General features: G+C 50.9%; 7 protein-coding genes across 7 annotated transcripts; 3 read left to right on the top strand and 4 right to left on the bottom strand.

Moving 5' to 3' along the window:
• On the bottom strand, positions 1-1,431 carry SCP_0107620 (predicted protein; the record flags this gene model as incomplete). Its single annotated transcript, XM_027752992.1, has 3 exons — positions 1-16; positions 74-1,353; positions 1,408-1,431. 3 exons carry the CDS (start codon positions 1,429-1,431, stop codon positions 1-3), a joined length of 1,320 nt encoding a protein of 439 aa, XP_027608793.1.
• A 495-nt stretch (positions 1,432-1,926) lies between these two features.
• On the top strand, positions 1,927-3,472 carry SCP_0107610 (hypothetical protein; the record flags this gene model as incomplete). The annotated part of the gene is made up of 2 exons (XM_027752991.1): positions 1,927-2,124; positions 2,177-3,472. 2 exons carry the CDS (start codon positions 1,927-1,929, stop codon positions 3,470-3,472), a joined length of 1,494 nt encoding a protein of 497 aa, XP_027608792.1.
• Positions 3,473-3,752: 280 nt separating this feature from the next.
• On the bottom strand, positions 3,753-5,278 carry SCP_0107600 (PAXNEB-domain-containing protein; the record flags this gene model as incomplete). Its single annotated transcript, XM_027752990.1, has 4 exons — positions 3,753-4,228; positions 4,287-4,458; positions 4,517-4,769; positions 4,824-5,278. The coding sequence occupies 4 exons, from the start codon at positions 5,276-5,278 to the stop codon at positions 3,753-3,755; spliced, it is 1,356 nt and encodes a 451-aa protein (XP_027608791.1).
• Positions 5,279-5,493: 215 nt separating this feature from the next.
• On the top strand, positions 5,494-6,131 carry SCP_0107590 (Mitochondrial inner membrane protease subunit 1; the record flags this gene model as incomplete). Its single annotated transcript, XM_027752989.1, has 4 exons — positions 5,494-5,526; positions 5,577-5,636; positions 5,692-6,024; positions 6,075-6,131. The coding sequence occupies 4 exons, from the start codon at positions 5,494-5,496 to the stop codon at positions 6,129-6,131; spliced, it is 483 nt and encodes a 160-aa protein (XP_027608790.1).
• Positions 6,132-6,252: 121 nt separating this feature from the next.
• Positions 6,253-9,772, bottom strand: SCP_0107580 (hypothetical protein; the record flags this gene model as incomplete). The annotated part of the gene is made up of 16 exons (XM_027752988.1): positions 6,253-6,332; positions 6,389-6,547; positions 6,597-6,695; positions 6,746-6,782; positions 6,832-7,188; positions 7,243-7,313; positions 7,401-7,504; positions 7,602-8,038; positions 8,105-8,375; positions 8,441-8,647; positions 8,704-8,888; positions 8,942-9,004; positions 9,076-9,213; positions 9,266-9,382; positions 9,434-9,604; positions 9,659-9,772. The coding sequence occupies 16 exons, from the start codon at positions 9,770-9,772 to the stop codon at positions 6,253-6,255; spliced, it is 2,610 nt and encodes an 869-aa protein (XP_027608789.1).
• Positions 9,773-10,035: 263 nt separating this feature from the next.
• SCP_0107570 (Dihydrolipoyllysine-residue acetyltransferase component of pyruvate dehydrogenase complex, mitochondrial) lies at positions 10,036-11,708 on the bottom strand (the record flags this gene model as incomplete). Its single annotated transcript, XM_027752987.1, has 6 exons — positions 10,036-10,305; positions 10,358-10,520; positions 10,574-11,301; positions 11,363-11,425; positions 11,476-11,618; positions 11,672-11,708. 6 exons carry the CDS (start codon positions 11,706-11,708, stop codon positions 10,036-10,038), a joined length of 1,404 nt encoding a protein of 467 aa, XP_027608788.1.
• Positions 11,709-12,903: 1,195 nt separating this feature from the next.
• On the top strand, positions 12,904-15,166 carry SCP_0107560 (predicted protein; the record flags this gene model as incomplete). Its single annotated transcript, XM_027752986.1, has 4 exons — positions 12,904-12,980; positions 13,042-13,312; positions 13,366-13,651; positions 13,704-15,166. The coding sequence occupies 4 exons, from the start codon at positions 12,904-12,906 to the stop codon at positions 15,164-15,166; spliced, it is 2,097 nt and encodes a 698-aa protein (XP_027608787.1).
• Between the last annotated feature and the right edge of the window lie 889 nt (positions 15,167-16,055).

Genomic DNA, 16,055 nt, shown 5'->3' with positions numbered 1-16,055 from the left:
CTACGGCAGAGCTACTCTGTATGGCAACAGAAAGTTAACAATTTCTTGGTTTCGGCAGTAAGAAGATGCATACAATTTCCTAGTCTTCCGTCCCGTCTTCTTTCGCTTCAAAGAAGGTATCGCATACTGGATGTTCACCCACGTGGCATTGGCCTGCGGATCCCAGGCATAAGCCTCGAAGTGCTGCAAGCTGGGGAAAAGCGATCTGATGAATGGTGCTATGGACGCAGAGTCCTTGTCGAGGCGGACGTTTCCGAGAAGACGTAATGAACGCAGAGGATGTGGGGTTGTAAGCGTGGGTGTTGCAGATAATGGAGGACGCGCATCCACAACGAAAGCGAGCTCCTTGAGGTTCAAGCAGTGGGTGGCAAAGGAGACAAGGGACCGCAGAGACGGGTCGCAATCGACACTGCGATGCATGAGGTAGAAATGCTGCAGATACGGCCACGACGATGCCATGGAGTCAATGTCTTTATCACGAAGAAGCATGCGACCGTCAAATTCCAGGTGGAGATTTTCCATGCCCTTGACATGGAGGAGGGGGCTGATTATCGTGATCGCATCCGCACTTTCATTTCTGCATGTGGTTACGGGCAGTCGCATATGTAACCTCCGCAAGGAACGAGAAAACTTGTTTTGCAATAATACCGAGTAAAATAGTGATTCTTCCGGAGCGTGGGGGATATTAGCGACGATAGAGATATCATGTAGAACAGTCGACTGAATGGAACCAAGGACGAAGCCGATCGAATCAAATGATCCCGACACAGTCAGTGACTCCAGCGATTGAAAGGCTGCCTCAGAAAGCATGGTGTTCTCTGCCACTCCACCCATGTAAATGTTCAGGTAGACCAGTGCATCGATTGCTGACAGAGCTCGCAGTGTTTCGACATCTACTGCGCCCGCCATACTAAAGTCGAGGTGGCGCAAATGCCTGAACTGGATAATGAAGGACGCCAGTTGTGATGGAAGTACACCCGAGAACTTCAGCGACTCCAGGGAGGGTGCCTCCGCAGCAATGTTATGCAGAAGAATACGCACAGCGTGCACTTCTCCGTCTTCTCCGATATGAACATCTTCAAAGAGTCCCCAATCTGGTTGGTGCAACGAAATGTCCACCACCCTAAGGGATGGGCTACTGAAGAGAGTAGCCGCAGGATCCGGACTTCTTGCTCGTTGCCAAGTGAGATGACGCAAAGCGGGAAGTAAGGGTACACCTTGGCTCAATTCATGAAGGTGTAGGAACACTGATGGATGGATGATTCGTGATGGTGTATAGAATAGTACCTTGATACGCTTTGCATACCGTTGGAATACTGTCCATTCATGCGGATCGATCGCGGAAACGAGCGACTAGGAGGCAGGCAATAAAATTGAGATATGTAGGACAGAAAGCTAAGCACCCACAAAAGCACCGTCCTTGATCTGCATCGAGGATAGCAACCTCAGCAGAGGTAAGAATGATGTCTGCGTTCTCCACAATTCGTTAAGGGCGGGTTCCGAGAAGGCACGGCAACAGCGGGCTAGCCGTGCGAGCGTTTTATCTAGATGACGACCTCCGGTGGACGGCCCGCAGATATGAGATAAAATCATTATGATGATGTCTTCCACAAAGAGGGCACGATGGGGCATGATGTTGGAAGGCTGCTAAAAAGTAGATCTAACCGCCAGATCAGGGTATGCTATACATCTATGCGTCCACACTTACGGTTGAAGAAATCTGGACGAAAATGCAGAAGGAAAAATATATCGGTGTTGGACGTGAGTGCGCAGAAGATTCTTGAAGTGAATGAACTTCGTACTATGAGCGCTAACTTGAACGCACGGAGTTCACGTGACTGGAACCTGCGAGGAGGATTATGATCATAATGTCCATCGGCACCCCCCACGTTCTCTCCTCCAGCCAGCTCAGAACCTCTCTCCGGCATGGCCTTTCAGCTGCCCAATGAATTGTGGCTGGCCATCTTCAATTTTGCTGTCGAAGATGAAACCCTCTTTGAGCACTCTCTTCTAACTTCCATGGCGGAGTCCGCGTGGTTCAAGATGATTTACGGAGATTGGTCCCTCAGGGCACCCCAAGAAACTTCGAATCTCATGCAGAGGAGGAGTTACACAACGAAGACTGTGTGTGCTCATCCCTTCTCCCCTCGACTGACGTATCTCATCGAGCTTAAAGGCTATCGTCTCCACATGCAGGACTTGGAGAAAATTAGGCTCGGAGTTTCTCTTCAGATGCTTATTCTTCAACGATCCCGCTTGTCTCCGCAAGCTCTGTCCTGTTTTGGACTCAGACAATCATCTGGGATGGTGGACCAAACGGTTGCATATCACGCGGTACTACGCTGTTGGTGGAGTGACCATGGATGATATGGAGCATGTCCTCGTCTCGACTATCCGCCGTTGCCCAAACCTCGAGATATTCGTAGTGAACTGGTCCATCTCCACGTCGCTTTCTTCTGTGATCAATGCACTATGCATGTATTGTCCACTCTCTCTCCGCACCTTACACATCCACATTCCCCCCGCGGCGCTCGCGAAGATCATATTGATGCTGGAGTCCCTTCCCAGGCTTGTTGCGGTTTATCTCGAATTCGATGGTCAACATCCTGAAACTCTCCATCTGGGCTCCGCGTCGGGAATTGCGCTGAGCCTCCCGAAACTCAGGCAATTGTCTCTCCGCGGTAGCTTCCAGGAATTCATTGAACAAGCCATTGGCTGGACTATGCCAGCTCTCGATAACCTGTCTCTCGATTTCCTCAATTACCGTGAAGACATCCCGGATATTATCGAATTTCTCACGCATCACGGCTCGGATCTCACATTCCTCGACATTAACTGTATACCCGCTCTGGAGGTTGCTACAATCCTCGATCTCTGCCCACTTCTCACTACATTCTGCTTCAACCTGGACTGGCGCTTGCCAGTCATGGACAACGATCCGTTGAGATGCGCGCTTGTGCATCGCCCACATGCAAACATCACGACCATCGGATGTCATCAGCTTCTATATGCGTTTGGTGTCGGCTACGCGGCGACATACGCTACTGTTGATCCGTTGACCACTCATGTCGTCCGCCGTCGGAACGACGTCAATTTCGCTGCGCTCAACAAGCAGAATTTCCCTCGATTGCAGTGCGTTCGCGTGCTGAGTAGGATGCTGCTGCGAGATTTGGAAGCGGCTGATGGTCCACATGAATCCTGCTTCGAACGGTGGGAACGGTGGTGGAATCAATGCGCTAGTCAGAGGGTTAGGTTGGAAGACTGCACGGGGGCGCTTTTTGGCACATTGCCCCTGAATGATGACCAGGAGGAAGAGGAGAAGGCAGAGAAGCCGGAGCTGGCCAAGAGTACACCGGAACAAGGACTGGTGGAATTGAGACAGTTGCTGGCCGAGTGCAAGCAAATGTCGAATGCCGTTAGCCACGAGCGGTTCGGCCGCCAGTATTTGCTGCAAGGTCAGACAGAGTATTAGGAGGTTGTGGACGAGGTATTTGCGAGATCGCTTTGGTTTCCAGCATGACTATCACCCTGTTTTCCTGTATAGCTCACTTGTAACAACTTTGCACATCCCTCATTTAATATACAATCTATGATATTGCAGGTAGGAGAAGCGTGCGCATCTCACCTCATATTTACGTGCGCCATGCAGTCCTCATCGCGACCCCATCCGCATTAGAATCTTCACCTGCTGCCGCAGATGGATGCATGTTGAGAGAAAGGCGTACTACTTAGTGCAGTACAAACGAAATAATTCAGAAGTCATACAAGTCAGGTCGATCCGACGTGAACGCCACTTTCTTCTTCGCTTTCTTTACGCTCGCCACTACATGCTCTATCTCCGTACTTCCCACTAAGCTAACAGCGGTAGAGTGCTGCACGTCTTCCAGTTGCACTTCCACGGCTGCACCACCTCCTGCCGCATTTACATTCGCGGAGATATGAGACCGATGGGAATGAGAGGGGAGGGAAGCGGTCTCCAGAGCCATAGCATTCGTAGCGGGAGTTGTTCGTCTCTCCCCGACGCCGCCTTCAAGATCCAGATGCAGAGTTTCAATCAGAAATCGCTTCCGCATGCACTTGAACGCGAGGTTGTTTTCTCCGGACGACGATAGCCCTCTCAATGTCGAGAACTTGTCGCTCGGTGGAAGGAGAGTGTGAGGAGAGGGCAGGGAATGGATGTGAACAAGCCCATGGTGCGACGAGAATAAAGCAGTGAGAGACGGATTTGCTAGTAAATATCAGGTTTCGCGAACTCAACCGTCTGAAGAACGCAGGATACTACATACCCGTAAAAGCCGACAGTTCAATGGAGGCATCCGAGAGCCAGCTCAGCTTCTGCACCCACCCGGGACCACCCCATCCATCTGTACAGAGATGCGGAGGGAGACAGACGGCCGCGCATGCATGTGGATACCGGGATAACAGTGTTCTAAGCGAGTGCAAGAACCAGCATATCTCCTGCCAGATCGTCCTTTATATCAGTAAGCACTGGGCATCTACATGCCGAAGTACGCACTTGAGGCGACACGTCGCCCCATTGGGAAGATCCCAAGGATGGAATGCACACTCGCAGGGGTCTAAGCTCCGTTGCCGCAGCTGAGTCCGTCCCCAACTTTCGTGCTAATTCATCGATGATCCTCTTCAGCGGTGCAAAGTCAGGAGAAGACACGCCAATAGACACAATTTTTCCTGAGGAAAATGCGGATTGGATTAGGCCATCGGGTATTCGAGTGGTCAGGTCAAAGATGGCGCAATAGCTGTCGGTGATTCTTGTGGTCGTTCATTCGTTCATTATACATCGGTCAGGTAAACTCACAACATACTGGTTCAAAGAGGGAGCGGCAGGAGTAGACACCGTTGTCTGGAACTGTTTCATCTGTTCGTATCTCCATGCAATTTTGATTTTTGTACTGTGATCGTGTTCCTCGTCCTCGTCCTTTTCGTCTGTACTCCGCGTAGTGGGACCACCGCCTGCAGGAATCCACATGCACTCTGCCAAAATATGGTTGGCGTCATCGTCAATCACTAGGATTGTCTGCTCGTTGGCAATGCCTTGTGATATGAAATATTTCTGCACAAGTTCCCCGTACGCAGAATGAGCATCGGGAGCTAGCACAAGCATAGAACATGACAAGGGAAGACCGCCACCGAATACATCGTCCAGTGAGGGAATTCCGGTTGAGGTTATGATAGTAGAAGTAGTTCCAGGCGATGTTCTGGTTCCAGCGGGCAGCGAGAGTTGTTTGGAGGGTGTCGTCCTTCTCTTGAACGAAGACATGGTGGAGAACCAAATCGAGGCGAATCTCGCTTGCCATTTGTGTCGATCTCATTTTCATCTTGATCCATGCATCATTTGCACGCGAGGCCTCCATTCTGCGCTCCAGAGTCACAACGACGGAAAGCGTTGTTGGTATTGGGCCAATGTTCAGCACACGATTATCAGAGGTAGTTCGTAAATATTCCTCGCGACTGCGAGGCAAAGCGTTTTCTGGAATGGCGAAGTCGACTTCGTTGACCATTTTACATGTTAGTCTGCCTCCACAGCGCGGCTCGTATGTTTCTTACGCAATATCCAGGCGTTCAACGTATGGGCCGCCATCCATTTGTTCGCAGAAAACGTCGGCTGGATCTATATGGTATGTCTCAACTTAAAAAACTCAGTATTATTCACTACGAACACCAACTTTCCAGGTAGATGGCCCATCCATGGTCCCCACAATGGGTGTATCGGGAGAGATGGTGATCGAGAACAGAATGATTACGCCCAAACATCTGTCCCGGGGCGACCTCGTCACCTTCACGTCACCCATAGATCCGGGGAGGGTTGTCTGCAAGCGTGTAATTGGCTTACCCGGGGATGTAATATGTGTCGATCCCACAGGGGAGTACGCTCCTTCAACGGAGCATGTTGTGATTCCTAAGAACCACCTTTGGTTGAGCGGAGACAATGCTCCCATGTCAAGAGACTCGAGATTGTACGGACCTGTACCTATGCCATTGGTCAAGGGAAAATTATTTGCCCGGGTATGTGAACGACTAGACATCGACATTTCTCGTACTGACGGCAGCGGAAGGTCTACCCATTTCGAGATGCTACTATCTTCCGCAGTAATTTCCATTACATTGACTGAAGCATGTCGTGACTCTATATCTAGGGGATTTGTCGCGCATTCTTGTGGGGGAGGGGTGTTGACCACCACGGAATGCATTGCATGATATCGTGCAAATCATGAATGGACATAAATAGAGCCACTACTTCACAAAGTTCATTGAGTAACCTCCCTGTCCGTTGGGGGTGAATTGGAAGTTGTCTGTAGACAAGCCAAAGTTGCCTATCCGATATTCGTCGTTCAGTTTCCCTCTCTCATGTGTATCCAGTGATAAATACCTAGGATGTTGTTCCCTAGACCCTTCAGTTTGTCAAGCATTTCTGCGGTCTCTCGTTTCTGGGCAGCATCTAATCTAGGTTTGATTGACGCCAACGCACGTTTGGTTTCTGCGATCTGAGGTGATGACGGCGGTAGAAGTATGAGCAATGTATTATAATCTGTTGGGTAGTGAGCGGGGATGCCCTGAAGAACAACGTTCTTGCATACCTTCCTGTGCGCTAGTGAGGGACGACCAGGTGTTGATTTGGTCGTTCGATGCTGCTCGACGCTGCAACGCTTTGATATACCGAGGGTTGTCGGTCAACGCTGAGAGACCATCGTTAAGGAACCATGATTCGGTGAGAAGGTGAATGTACCTTGTGTACATGCAGCTACAGCCTCCTTATGGTCTCCCTACAGAAGTTGGTCAACATCCACGATCATCATAGGTGTAGAATCTCACAATCTTGACGTAGCATGCACCTATATTGGCATTCAGAATAGACCTGGCTTGGGCGCATTCGACTTCTAGCTCAGTCAGTGGGCGGTCGTCAGGCTCCTCTTGGATCTGATCCCCCTCCTCTCCGGAATTACTGGTCCGCGGTGCGTTCCTAGCAGTTTCTGTGTCTTCGTCCTCACTGTCTTCGCCCTTCCCTTGCTTCTCCTTCTCGTTGCTCGGTGGACTCTTTTGACCGAGCTCTCTCCGCTTCGGTAGTCGACCTAAGGCTGCGCGGTAAACGCCAAGAGCCTCCTCCCAACGCTTCGCACGGAAATGTTCGTTCCCTTCTGTCTTCAAGTGCTCTGCTTCTGCCAGACATTTCTTAGAAAGCACCGTCAGTAGTTCGACCCAGTGATGTTGAGAGCGTCAGCTCACTCTGGTCTCGAGGTGATTAATTTCAGCATGAGCTTCCGCAGAACTGATATTCACAGTATCATTTCCCGATGCTGTCGACGACATGATAACAGAGACACAGAAAGTGTTCTACGACGGTGTCACTGTGACAGTAAGGTCAGCTTGAGGTCAGCGCTTACTAGTAGGCAGTGCGGTGATCCACAGAAAGATTAGATTAGATTCAGCTGCAACGAAGTGGAATACGAGAACCCAATATACTGTATGTCCGATGTCTCCAAGCAGTCTGTACATTGTAGACCGTAATTAGATGAGGCAATTGCAACGAAAACACGGTACAGCTAGAGTCTACTATGTCAGCCCTTAGTAGACTCAGGACTTACTCAGGCTTCAGGCTTGAATCCAGTTCATCATCCGAAGATTCATCATAGACATGGACTTTCCCGCTAGCCCTTCTCAATGAAATCCGGATGGATTGTCTCCTTGCAGAATTTTCGATGTGTGCGATTCGTGGTTTCTTTATGTGCGTGTCCTCATCGCTGTGTTCCGATTCGTCGCTGGGTTTTTCGTCCCGTCTCCGCTTTGCGCCTGCGGATATACTAGTAGAAGCTGATACACTTGAAACTGTGCGAGGCTTGTTCAGATGAGCGTAAGCAGCTCTTAGTGCATCGTAGAATTTGAGATCAAATTCTATGCAGCGCAAAAGCACACAAGGTGCTAGGAGGTCGCCCGAGTCGTATTTCGCGCGTATCTGGCTGTGTGTACCGTGTTTCTGGGCCTTCTCTTTATTGCCCGTGGTGACAGAATACTGTTTCTTGACCTGAACATGTCGTGCCAGAGGAAAGTAATCAACACAACGCGCACGATAAGGTTAATTACCACCTACATGCTCTGGAAGCGTCTGCCATTCCGCGACGGTGAGTCGTTCGACTCTAACGACCTCGTACTTCCCACAATAATAGTATTGCGACTTGGCACCGACGAAGACGTGGCGAATCTCGGGTTCGTTGAATGCGTCCTTTTCTCTCCCTAGTCCGACTTGCATGAAACCATGACTCCCTGGTCCTGTGGGGGCCCACGGGTTGTGTTCCATGTTCGGACACAAATATTCTCCAATATCCCAATCATGCGCGAATGACGTCGCGCTTCCTACCACTCTATCAGAAGCGATATAAATGTTAGCATTATCGCAGTACATACACTGAATTACTGAATTACTGACCTGACGATCAGGGAGTAAATGGTACCCCCGATGATGTCCACCAAGTCCTTTCGACTAAACTTCATGTTTGGCACCCCGGCTGGTAATTCAACATGGACAGTAGGCAAACTCCTGAGAACATCCAGACGATGTGGGGGTATGGGTGACGCATGGGCAGTAAGGCGCACTGGTTCACCGTCGTTAGCCGTTCCTCTGCCTGCCTGTTTGCTGACCAAATCGACTAACGTCAGGATTGGCATCAACTGAGGAAACCAAGGACGCACGGAGCACTCAAGCTGCTACCGGATGCCTTGGCCGCGGTGGAGAGTCGCACGCGCCGAGCTGTAGGGTCTACTTCCTGCGATTGAACACCGATGCCGACAGAACGATACCGGACCTCAACCTGTGTGCCTTGATCTTTGTGTTCGACCTGAGAGTGTTCTGCGGCCTTCCTCTGCAAACTATCAATCTAAAGCAGTTTCGATTTAGTCACACTTGTGCAGTTCAATACGCGACACGCACATAATTCACTTGCTTTTGAATGACCTCAGATAATTGTTGTAACTCGAGAGTCATCTCTTGCAACTATGATACAGAAAAGTTTCCATGTCTGAATACCACCAAACAAACACCAAATCCAGACGTGACATGCTTACCTGGGCACTGGCCTTATCCTGTTCACGAGATGACTCTTGTCGTGCTTCTTCCACCTTCACCTCTGCTGCCTTCTTTTCTCTTTCCACTTCTGCAAGACGTTGATCGAGCAGTTCGGCTTGACTCTTACTTCGCTGCAACTGAACAATGCCATGAGAAACTGGATACCTTATGAGTTACAGAAGCATTTACCTCCGCATCCTGCCCTTCTAGCTGTGAACGAAGGCAACTAATTTCGGCTTGAAGCTCTTGAGTATTGGCCTGACATTTCTGCTCTAAATTGTCGTTCTCAAGTTGCTTCCGGGCGACCTAATGATCGATAGGTATCAAAAGGTCAAATCGCGAAATGGCATCGCGTACAGTGTCTGAGACTTGCTGGAGCTGGTTCCGGAGATCTAGAATTTCCTTATTATCTGCTACGGGAGAAGTGCTGGTGTGATGATCCTTCTCTAAAGTCGCAACTTGCTGTCGCAGCAGAGTGATCTGGTGATCCTTCTCTAAAGTCGCAACTTGCTGTCGCAGCAGAGTGATCTGGGTATTTCGAGGTCTCGATACTCCGTCGTCTGCCACTGAGGACGTACGCACCTCCTGTACAAGCCCTTTCTTTTCGTTCTTCAGTTCAAAGGCACTGTGGGCAAATATATATGCCATGCCCATCTGTTTCACTGTGAACTCTTCTTGTCCTAATAACTCAGCCATGATGCGTGATAGGTCTTAGGATTGCAGGGGAGGATGAAGTCGAATTCTTCACGACGTTGCTGATCGAAGTTTCAGCCACCAACGCGTAGCAAGTCGATCTGAGATTCGCGGCCGGTAAGCGGCAAGAGGGTACGCGAGTTCCCAGTTCCCAGTTGGCCGACAATGTACATGATCATAGGGAAAGTAAGCTTAAAGAAATAGTCGTCGTCGTATAACAGTCTATTAAAGGTCGAAAACAACAGCGATTTCCTCCCTTCGAAGCATCACAGCATGAATGTGAGAGGGTTCTCAAGGTAACCCTTGAACGCCGACAACCACCTCGCACCTACTGCCCCGTCGACAGTCCGGTGATCGGCGCTGAGAGTCACTTTCATGATCTGCACGACCTTGAATCCACGTTCCTCTTCTGGTGCAAGGGCAAGTACAGGCTGGGTGGCTCCAATAGCTAATATACATGATTGCGGCGAGTTGATGATGGCCGTGAAGTGGTCGATACCGAACATGCCCAAGTTGGAGACGGTAAATGTACCACCCTGCATATGACGCATCAGAGCACATCGCCACTTTCAACATTTTCTGACGTACCTGGTACTCGAGAGGTTGTAGTTTGCCGTCTCGAGCTTTCTTCGCCAGTGCCTTACTCTCGGAGGAGATAGTAGCCAGTCCCTTCCCACCTACATCCTTGATGATGGGGGTGATGAGACCTGCAGGTGTAGCAACAGCGACTGAAATGTCAACTTTCTTATACCTGTTCGTCGACATGCTCAGCAACCGACCAAGTGGCATCCTACTGAGACTCACAGTCTGATTACCTCGCCCAACCATGCAGAGTTCGCTTCGGGAACGTCCGCGAGAGCACACGCGACTGCCTTCACGATAAAGTCATTTACGCTGAGCTTAGCCGCCTTATCCTTCTCGCCCAATGCTTTGTTGAAGACCTCTCTCAACTTCATCGCCTTGTCCATGTTGATGTCAACTGTCAAATAGTAGTGAGGGACATCTTGTTTGGACTGGGTAAGACGAGTGCCGATCACACGCCGCATGTTTGTGACGGGGATGTCGACATAATCCGGTAGGGGTGCGCCCGGTGGCGGAACGTATGTAGCAGCAGGAGTAGCAGGAGTAGCAGGAGCAGCAGGAGCAGCGGGCGCGGGAGGCTGATACTTCTCCACGTCTTCGCGAATAATGCGACCTTCAGGACCTGAGCCCTGCACTTTTGCGAGGGGGATACCTCGCTCCAGCGCAATCTTCTTGGCAATGGGAGAAGCAAAGATGCGTTCGCCCTTTGGAAGCTCCGGTTTCGTTGCAGTCTGAGGTTTGCTTTCTGCAGGCGCGGGTGCAGGCGCAGGCGTAGGCTCAGGCGCAGGCTCGGCTTTGGGAGGCTCTGGAGCTTTCTCCTCAGGAGGCGAAGGAGGCTTTTCCGATGACGCCTCAGAAGCCAGCTTCTCAGCACCAGAGAGGTCATCCCCCGGCTCGCCGATAATACCAATAGTTGACCCAACAGCGATGTTCTTAGCACCATCATTCGCCTAAACAAAAGACAAATGCCGTTAGGGTGCTACCAAAAACAGTGTGCAAGCTTGGACATACTATAATTTTTGCGAGGACGCCATCATCCTGTGCCTCCACGTCAATGGTAGCTTTGTCCGTTTCCTGCGGAAAGATTTAGACATGGTCGCGTCACGACGCGACGTACGACATACGATCTCCAAAATAACATCACCAGCTGCGAAGGTTTCGCCCTCCTTCTTCTTCCATGATGCAATGCCGCCCTCAGTCATCGTTGGGCTCATCGCCGGCATGGTGAACTTGGAGAGCGCATGCCTCCTCACAGACACGTGGAAGCCTGCAACGTCTAAGGGTCAGACAACGACGAGTAGTGTATGGCTACGGACGTACGCCTTATGAAGATGCTGCGTGCGAGGGAAGAGGCCATGGTGGTCGACGTCCTCGTTGGAGGATGACAAAAGTTGGGGGACTCGGGCTAGCCGACGAGGGAGCAAACAGCCGCAAATCTGCAGGGCGCGCCGGAGCTTCGGAGCCACTCGGGCCTCTCATCTTTCTCCCGTCCATGTCATCCGACTTGCTTTTGCCTGGCCAACCTATTCCGCTGCCCCGCGGGCCTGTTCCGCAGCTCGGCAGTGGAACATATTCCAGAGATGGGCTCGTCAGAGCGAGCCTGCTCGGTATACCGCACCATCAAGGATCCGTTGGTCTTTTCACTTTTGCCTCTTTGCTCTCACCCAAATAATCTTGCTCGGGTTGTCTTCGGCTCTGCCGCACCGTGCCGCGGATACAGACTCTAGCGATCTCGCGTACTCGAGCACATCCTCCCGCTCCTAATGCAATTGTCCTGGGTTCAATCACTCGCCTATCACCACAACAAGCTGTGCTATCGATAACAGTGGTTGATGGCGTCCCTCTCCCCCCTGGCGAAGAGTTTGCAGGGGTTGTCCGTGTTCAAGATGTACGCGCAACTGAGAAGGATAAGGTGAAAATCGCGGACTGCTTCCGCGGCGGTGACGTGGTGAAGGGTCTTGTGGTAAGCTCAAGACACAAATCCAACAGATGTTCTTGAACTGCAGGTCTGCAGATCTCTCTTGGCGACGCCCGCAGTTACTATGTGACTACTGCCCGAAATGACTTGGGCGTAATATTTGCCACCAGTGAAGCCGGTCAGTTCTTCTACTTTCCTCTTGGCTTGTCCCTTCGTTCCTAACACAGACGCAAGGTGCTTCGATGGAACCTGTTTCGTGGCAAGAGATGCGTTGTCCGAAGACAGGGCGCATAGAAAAACGCAAATGCGCGAAACCGGAGGGAATCTGATGCACCAACCTTTTCACGTAGACATTGCCCTCTCTAGCTGTCGGTATAATATTATTTGTTGTTTGATCCTGCCACTCTGTATGCCGCCCTTTCAGTCCCCTTGAGTGAAGGAGGTGTAATAATGACCGTGACACAGTCATTTTGAACGCGTATCACGTGTAGATCATGGGTGCCCGAAAAGGCAAGATCGCGTGGCTACACAACGACAAGTGAACGTTTCCAGTCCGGCTGACAGGTTGTGCTTTCACTTCTGGCTCTGGCTTTGACTCCGCTGGTGGCTCTCTCCTGTGTTGTAGTATCGTGGCATGACGGCTGTCCTTCAAGCTACAGATGTGCTCAGGAAGGACAGAACTATGGCGTCCCTAGATGACACTACAATCACGTACGCATTTCGCTCTGGCGTCCGGGACCGTCATCGAGATGATCTTTCTCTACCATCGCAGTTACTCCAACTCTTCTATGGACTGGAAGGCGAAATACATGGAGGTCGCCGATATGCTGGCAGAAACACGGCATGAACGCGATGACTGGAAGGCGAAATACATGGAGGTTGCCGATATGCTGGCAGAAACACGGCAGGAACTCGATGACTTTCAGCTTTCCAGCAAGGAGTTAGAAGAAGAGTTGGAGCGAGAGCTCGAGCGGACAGAGAAAGTGAAGCAGGACCTCAGAATAAAGGCGGCCAGAAGCGAACAGGATAGGGATGAATGGAAGGTATTTGCTGTGCGCATGCTGGTTTCATGCAGACCTCTCATATTTCCCTGCAGTCGAAGTTTACGGCACTGCAAACGACCTACAATACGACCACAACCTCGTTGCAGCGGGAACTCGACACGTTACGACAGGATTACCAGAAGATCAAGGTTCAACTACGGGATCTGGAGATGGGCAATGATGATCTCGAGAGGAATGAACGTGCTATCTCATCAAGTTTGGCAGACATTGAGGGAAAGTATTCTCGAGCGTTGGAAGAGAAGATCCTCCTTGAACACGAACTTTTGGATAAGGCTCACGTTGAAGAGGAGTATCAGCGTTTGAAAGACGAATTAAGAGGTGAATGTCATGACAATGTTTGCGACGATCTGCAAATTCATTATATCGTCAGATGCCAACGAGGAAGTAAACATCTTAAAGGAACAACTCGCTGCTGCTTCTACCCCTTCTAATGCCATGTCCTCGGAACAGTCTGCGTCGTCTAGCATATTCTCTTCCGTCGCCGCTCGCTCCGACGATAACCTTCTCAGCATTCCCGTCCCTCCTGATCTTCAGTTATCTGACTTCAAACTTGATCTTGATACTCCTGTGGACGACCTTCCGCTTGTTACTCCTACGCGCACCACCGGATCATTCATCACCCCCATTTCAGGGAAGATGTCGATGCAGAATGGCGGATTCCATCACCGTGGCGCGTGGACCACTCCACCTGGTGCAGCCTCGTCATCTCTCATGCGCTCAAGCACTGTTCCCGGTATCTCTACTCCCTCACGCTTACCTCCACGTACTCCAGCGCGTCCCGCCCCAAGTCGCGCTCCATCCGTAGCTGCTTCAGCGAACACTGCGGGCGGCGTTCCGCTGACGGCCACCAAGAGCAGAGGTGTACAGATGGTCTCGGAGATGAGGGCTCGTGTGAAAGTGTTGGAGCAGAAGATACACACACGCGTTCCCCGATTACGCATGGGCAGCAACGCCAAGCGACCAAATGCGAATATGATGCCACCTCCGCCACCACCAAAGCCACGACGACCATCCACAGCGTCTTCCTCACCTGCACCTTCTACATCCTCAAGATCAACCTCTCACGAAGAGCGAAACATGAATTTGAAATCGCGACGGAGCGTTGATGCCGAAGCAGACCGTAGGAGGGCTCCCGTCGGCGACACGTCTGGATGGGTACTCATCATGGAGGACTCGCCCTCGCCTGCGAAGGACAGAGAGAAGGAAATAAGGAGAATATCCAGTCCTTCAGCGCCGTCGTCGTTCCGAGCGGTGGGATCTCACACCAATGATTCGCCGTCATCCGTTCCCAGAGCGCCGAGTGCGCTGTCTCAGAGTTCCGCGCAAACAGGTATACGTCGGCCACAATCACGTCTTTCTGTCTCGACGGAGGGTCGGAGCAGTGTTAGCACCATTGCGACCGCCAGCACTGGGAGCTCGATCCAGACACCCACTTCACGTCCTGCGACTCCAACATTTCTTCCAGTCCCTTCGTCCGGGATGTATGTAGGCGCTGGGACTGCTCTTAAACTCTCTACGGGCCCCGGTTCTGGAGCATATTCGCAGCTACAACTCAAGCGGTCATCACTCGGAGCCAGTACAACAAGATCACCAGTGGTGCCAAGTCCGCCTCATGTTCCACATGCCAATATCACCATTCGCCCGCCTCCAAGGAATACAATACCTAGCGCTCTCTCTCAGAGCAGGATAGGGAGACCGGTTGGGAGTGGCGCGGCTAGTACGCGTAAGAGCACAGGAGAAAATGCTGGTTTCCCGGAAATGAGCGGGAGGAATGGAGACAAGGCACGGCTAAGGTCTGGCAGTGCGACAGCGTTATACGGAAGGAATACTTAGCAACCACATTCTCTTCTGGGGTATCTATCTGCGGAATGTCTCCTGCGTCGTCAGTCTCTTTCTCAGCTGCCTCTTTGTCGTTCTGAGCTGTTCACCTGTGTTACAGTTTTTGCAGTATCTTCTTGTCTTCTCTGCGTATGCTGATGAACTAACGATCGTGACTTCGTGTTGCGCTACAGCCCTCACCGTGTGTGCATGCGTATTATGCTCCCTGTATCCCGGACTCACGATTACATTATGACATCTCCTGTCCCTCACGATAGCACAAACCGCGATAACATATTGCAATCTTCATTGCGATACCTCACAGCTTCAAGTTTGGCCATAACCTTCTTTTGTAATTTTCCTATGGTATTACTACTATTATTTCTGTAGAGTAGATGTTCGATGCACATGTCCTATCTCCACCCCTTATAAGTCGTTGACAACGCATTTGAATATCCGCGGTCATAGGACTGCGAAAGTACCGCATCCCGTCTGACCTGCGCAATTAATCGCAGCAAGCTCCGGTGGGGGCTGCGATGCAATGCTGGGCGCTGTGGTTTTGTCTCACTCATGGTGGACACTCTTCCTTGGATATCTGAGCATCAATAATTGTTTACGAGTATCGAAGCCGGAGCGCACCCCAGGATCTGATCATGATGTAGGCAAAATATATAGCAAAGTGCAAGGAAAACACTGCAAATCTGCGTTGCCCTGTTGAGAGCGATCAATGATTCCCACGTAAATCACATTTGAGATTGTAGAAAGCGTTGCGCGACATATAGCATTAACAAGTAGAGAGCTGCCAAGGATCTGCGCGTCGAGAAGGAACGTGCACGAGAACGATAGTATGGACTGTGAGGATGGAACGTAAACGAAGCCGAGTTGAGGTCGCTGGCACTATCAT

The sequence above is a fragment of the Sparassis crispa genome, assembly GCF_003851025.1.
Source record: "Sparassis crispa DNA, contig_000000F, whole genome shotgun sequence".
In the NCBI taxonomy this organism is placed as follows: Eukaryota; Fungi; Basidiomycota; class Agaricomycetes; order Polyporales; family Sparassidaceae; genus Sparassis; species Sparassis crispa.
The sequence above is the reverse complement of the archived record's forward strand: the minus strand, read 5'-3'. Positions and strand labels throughout refer to the sequence as shown.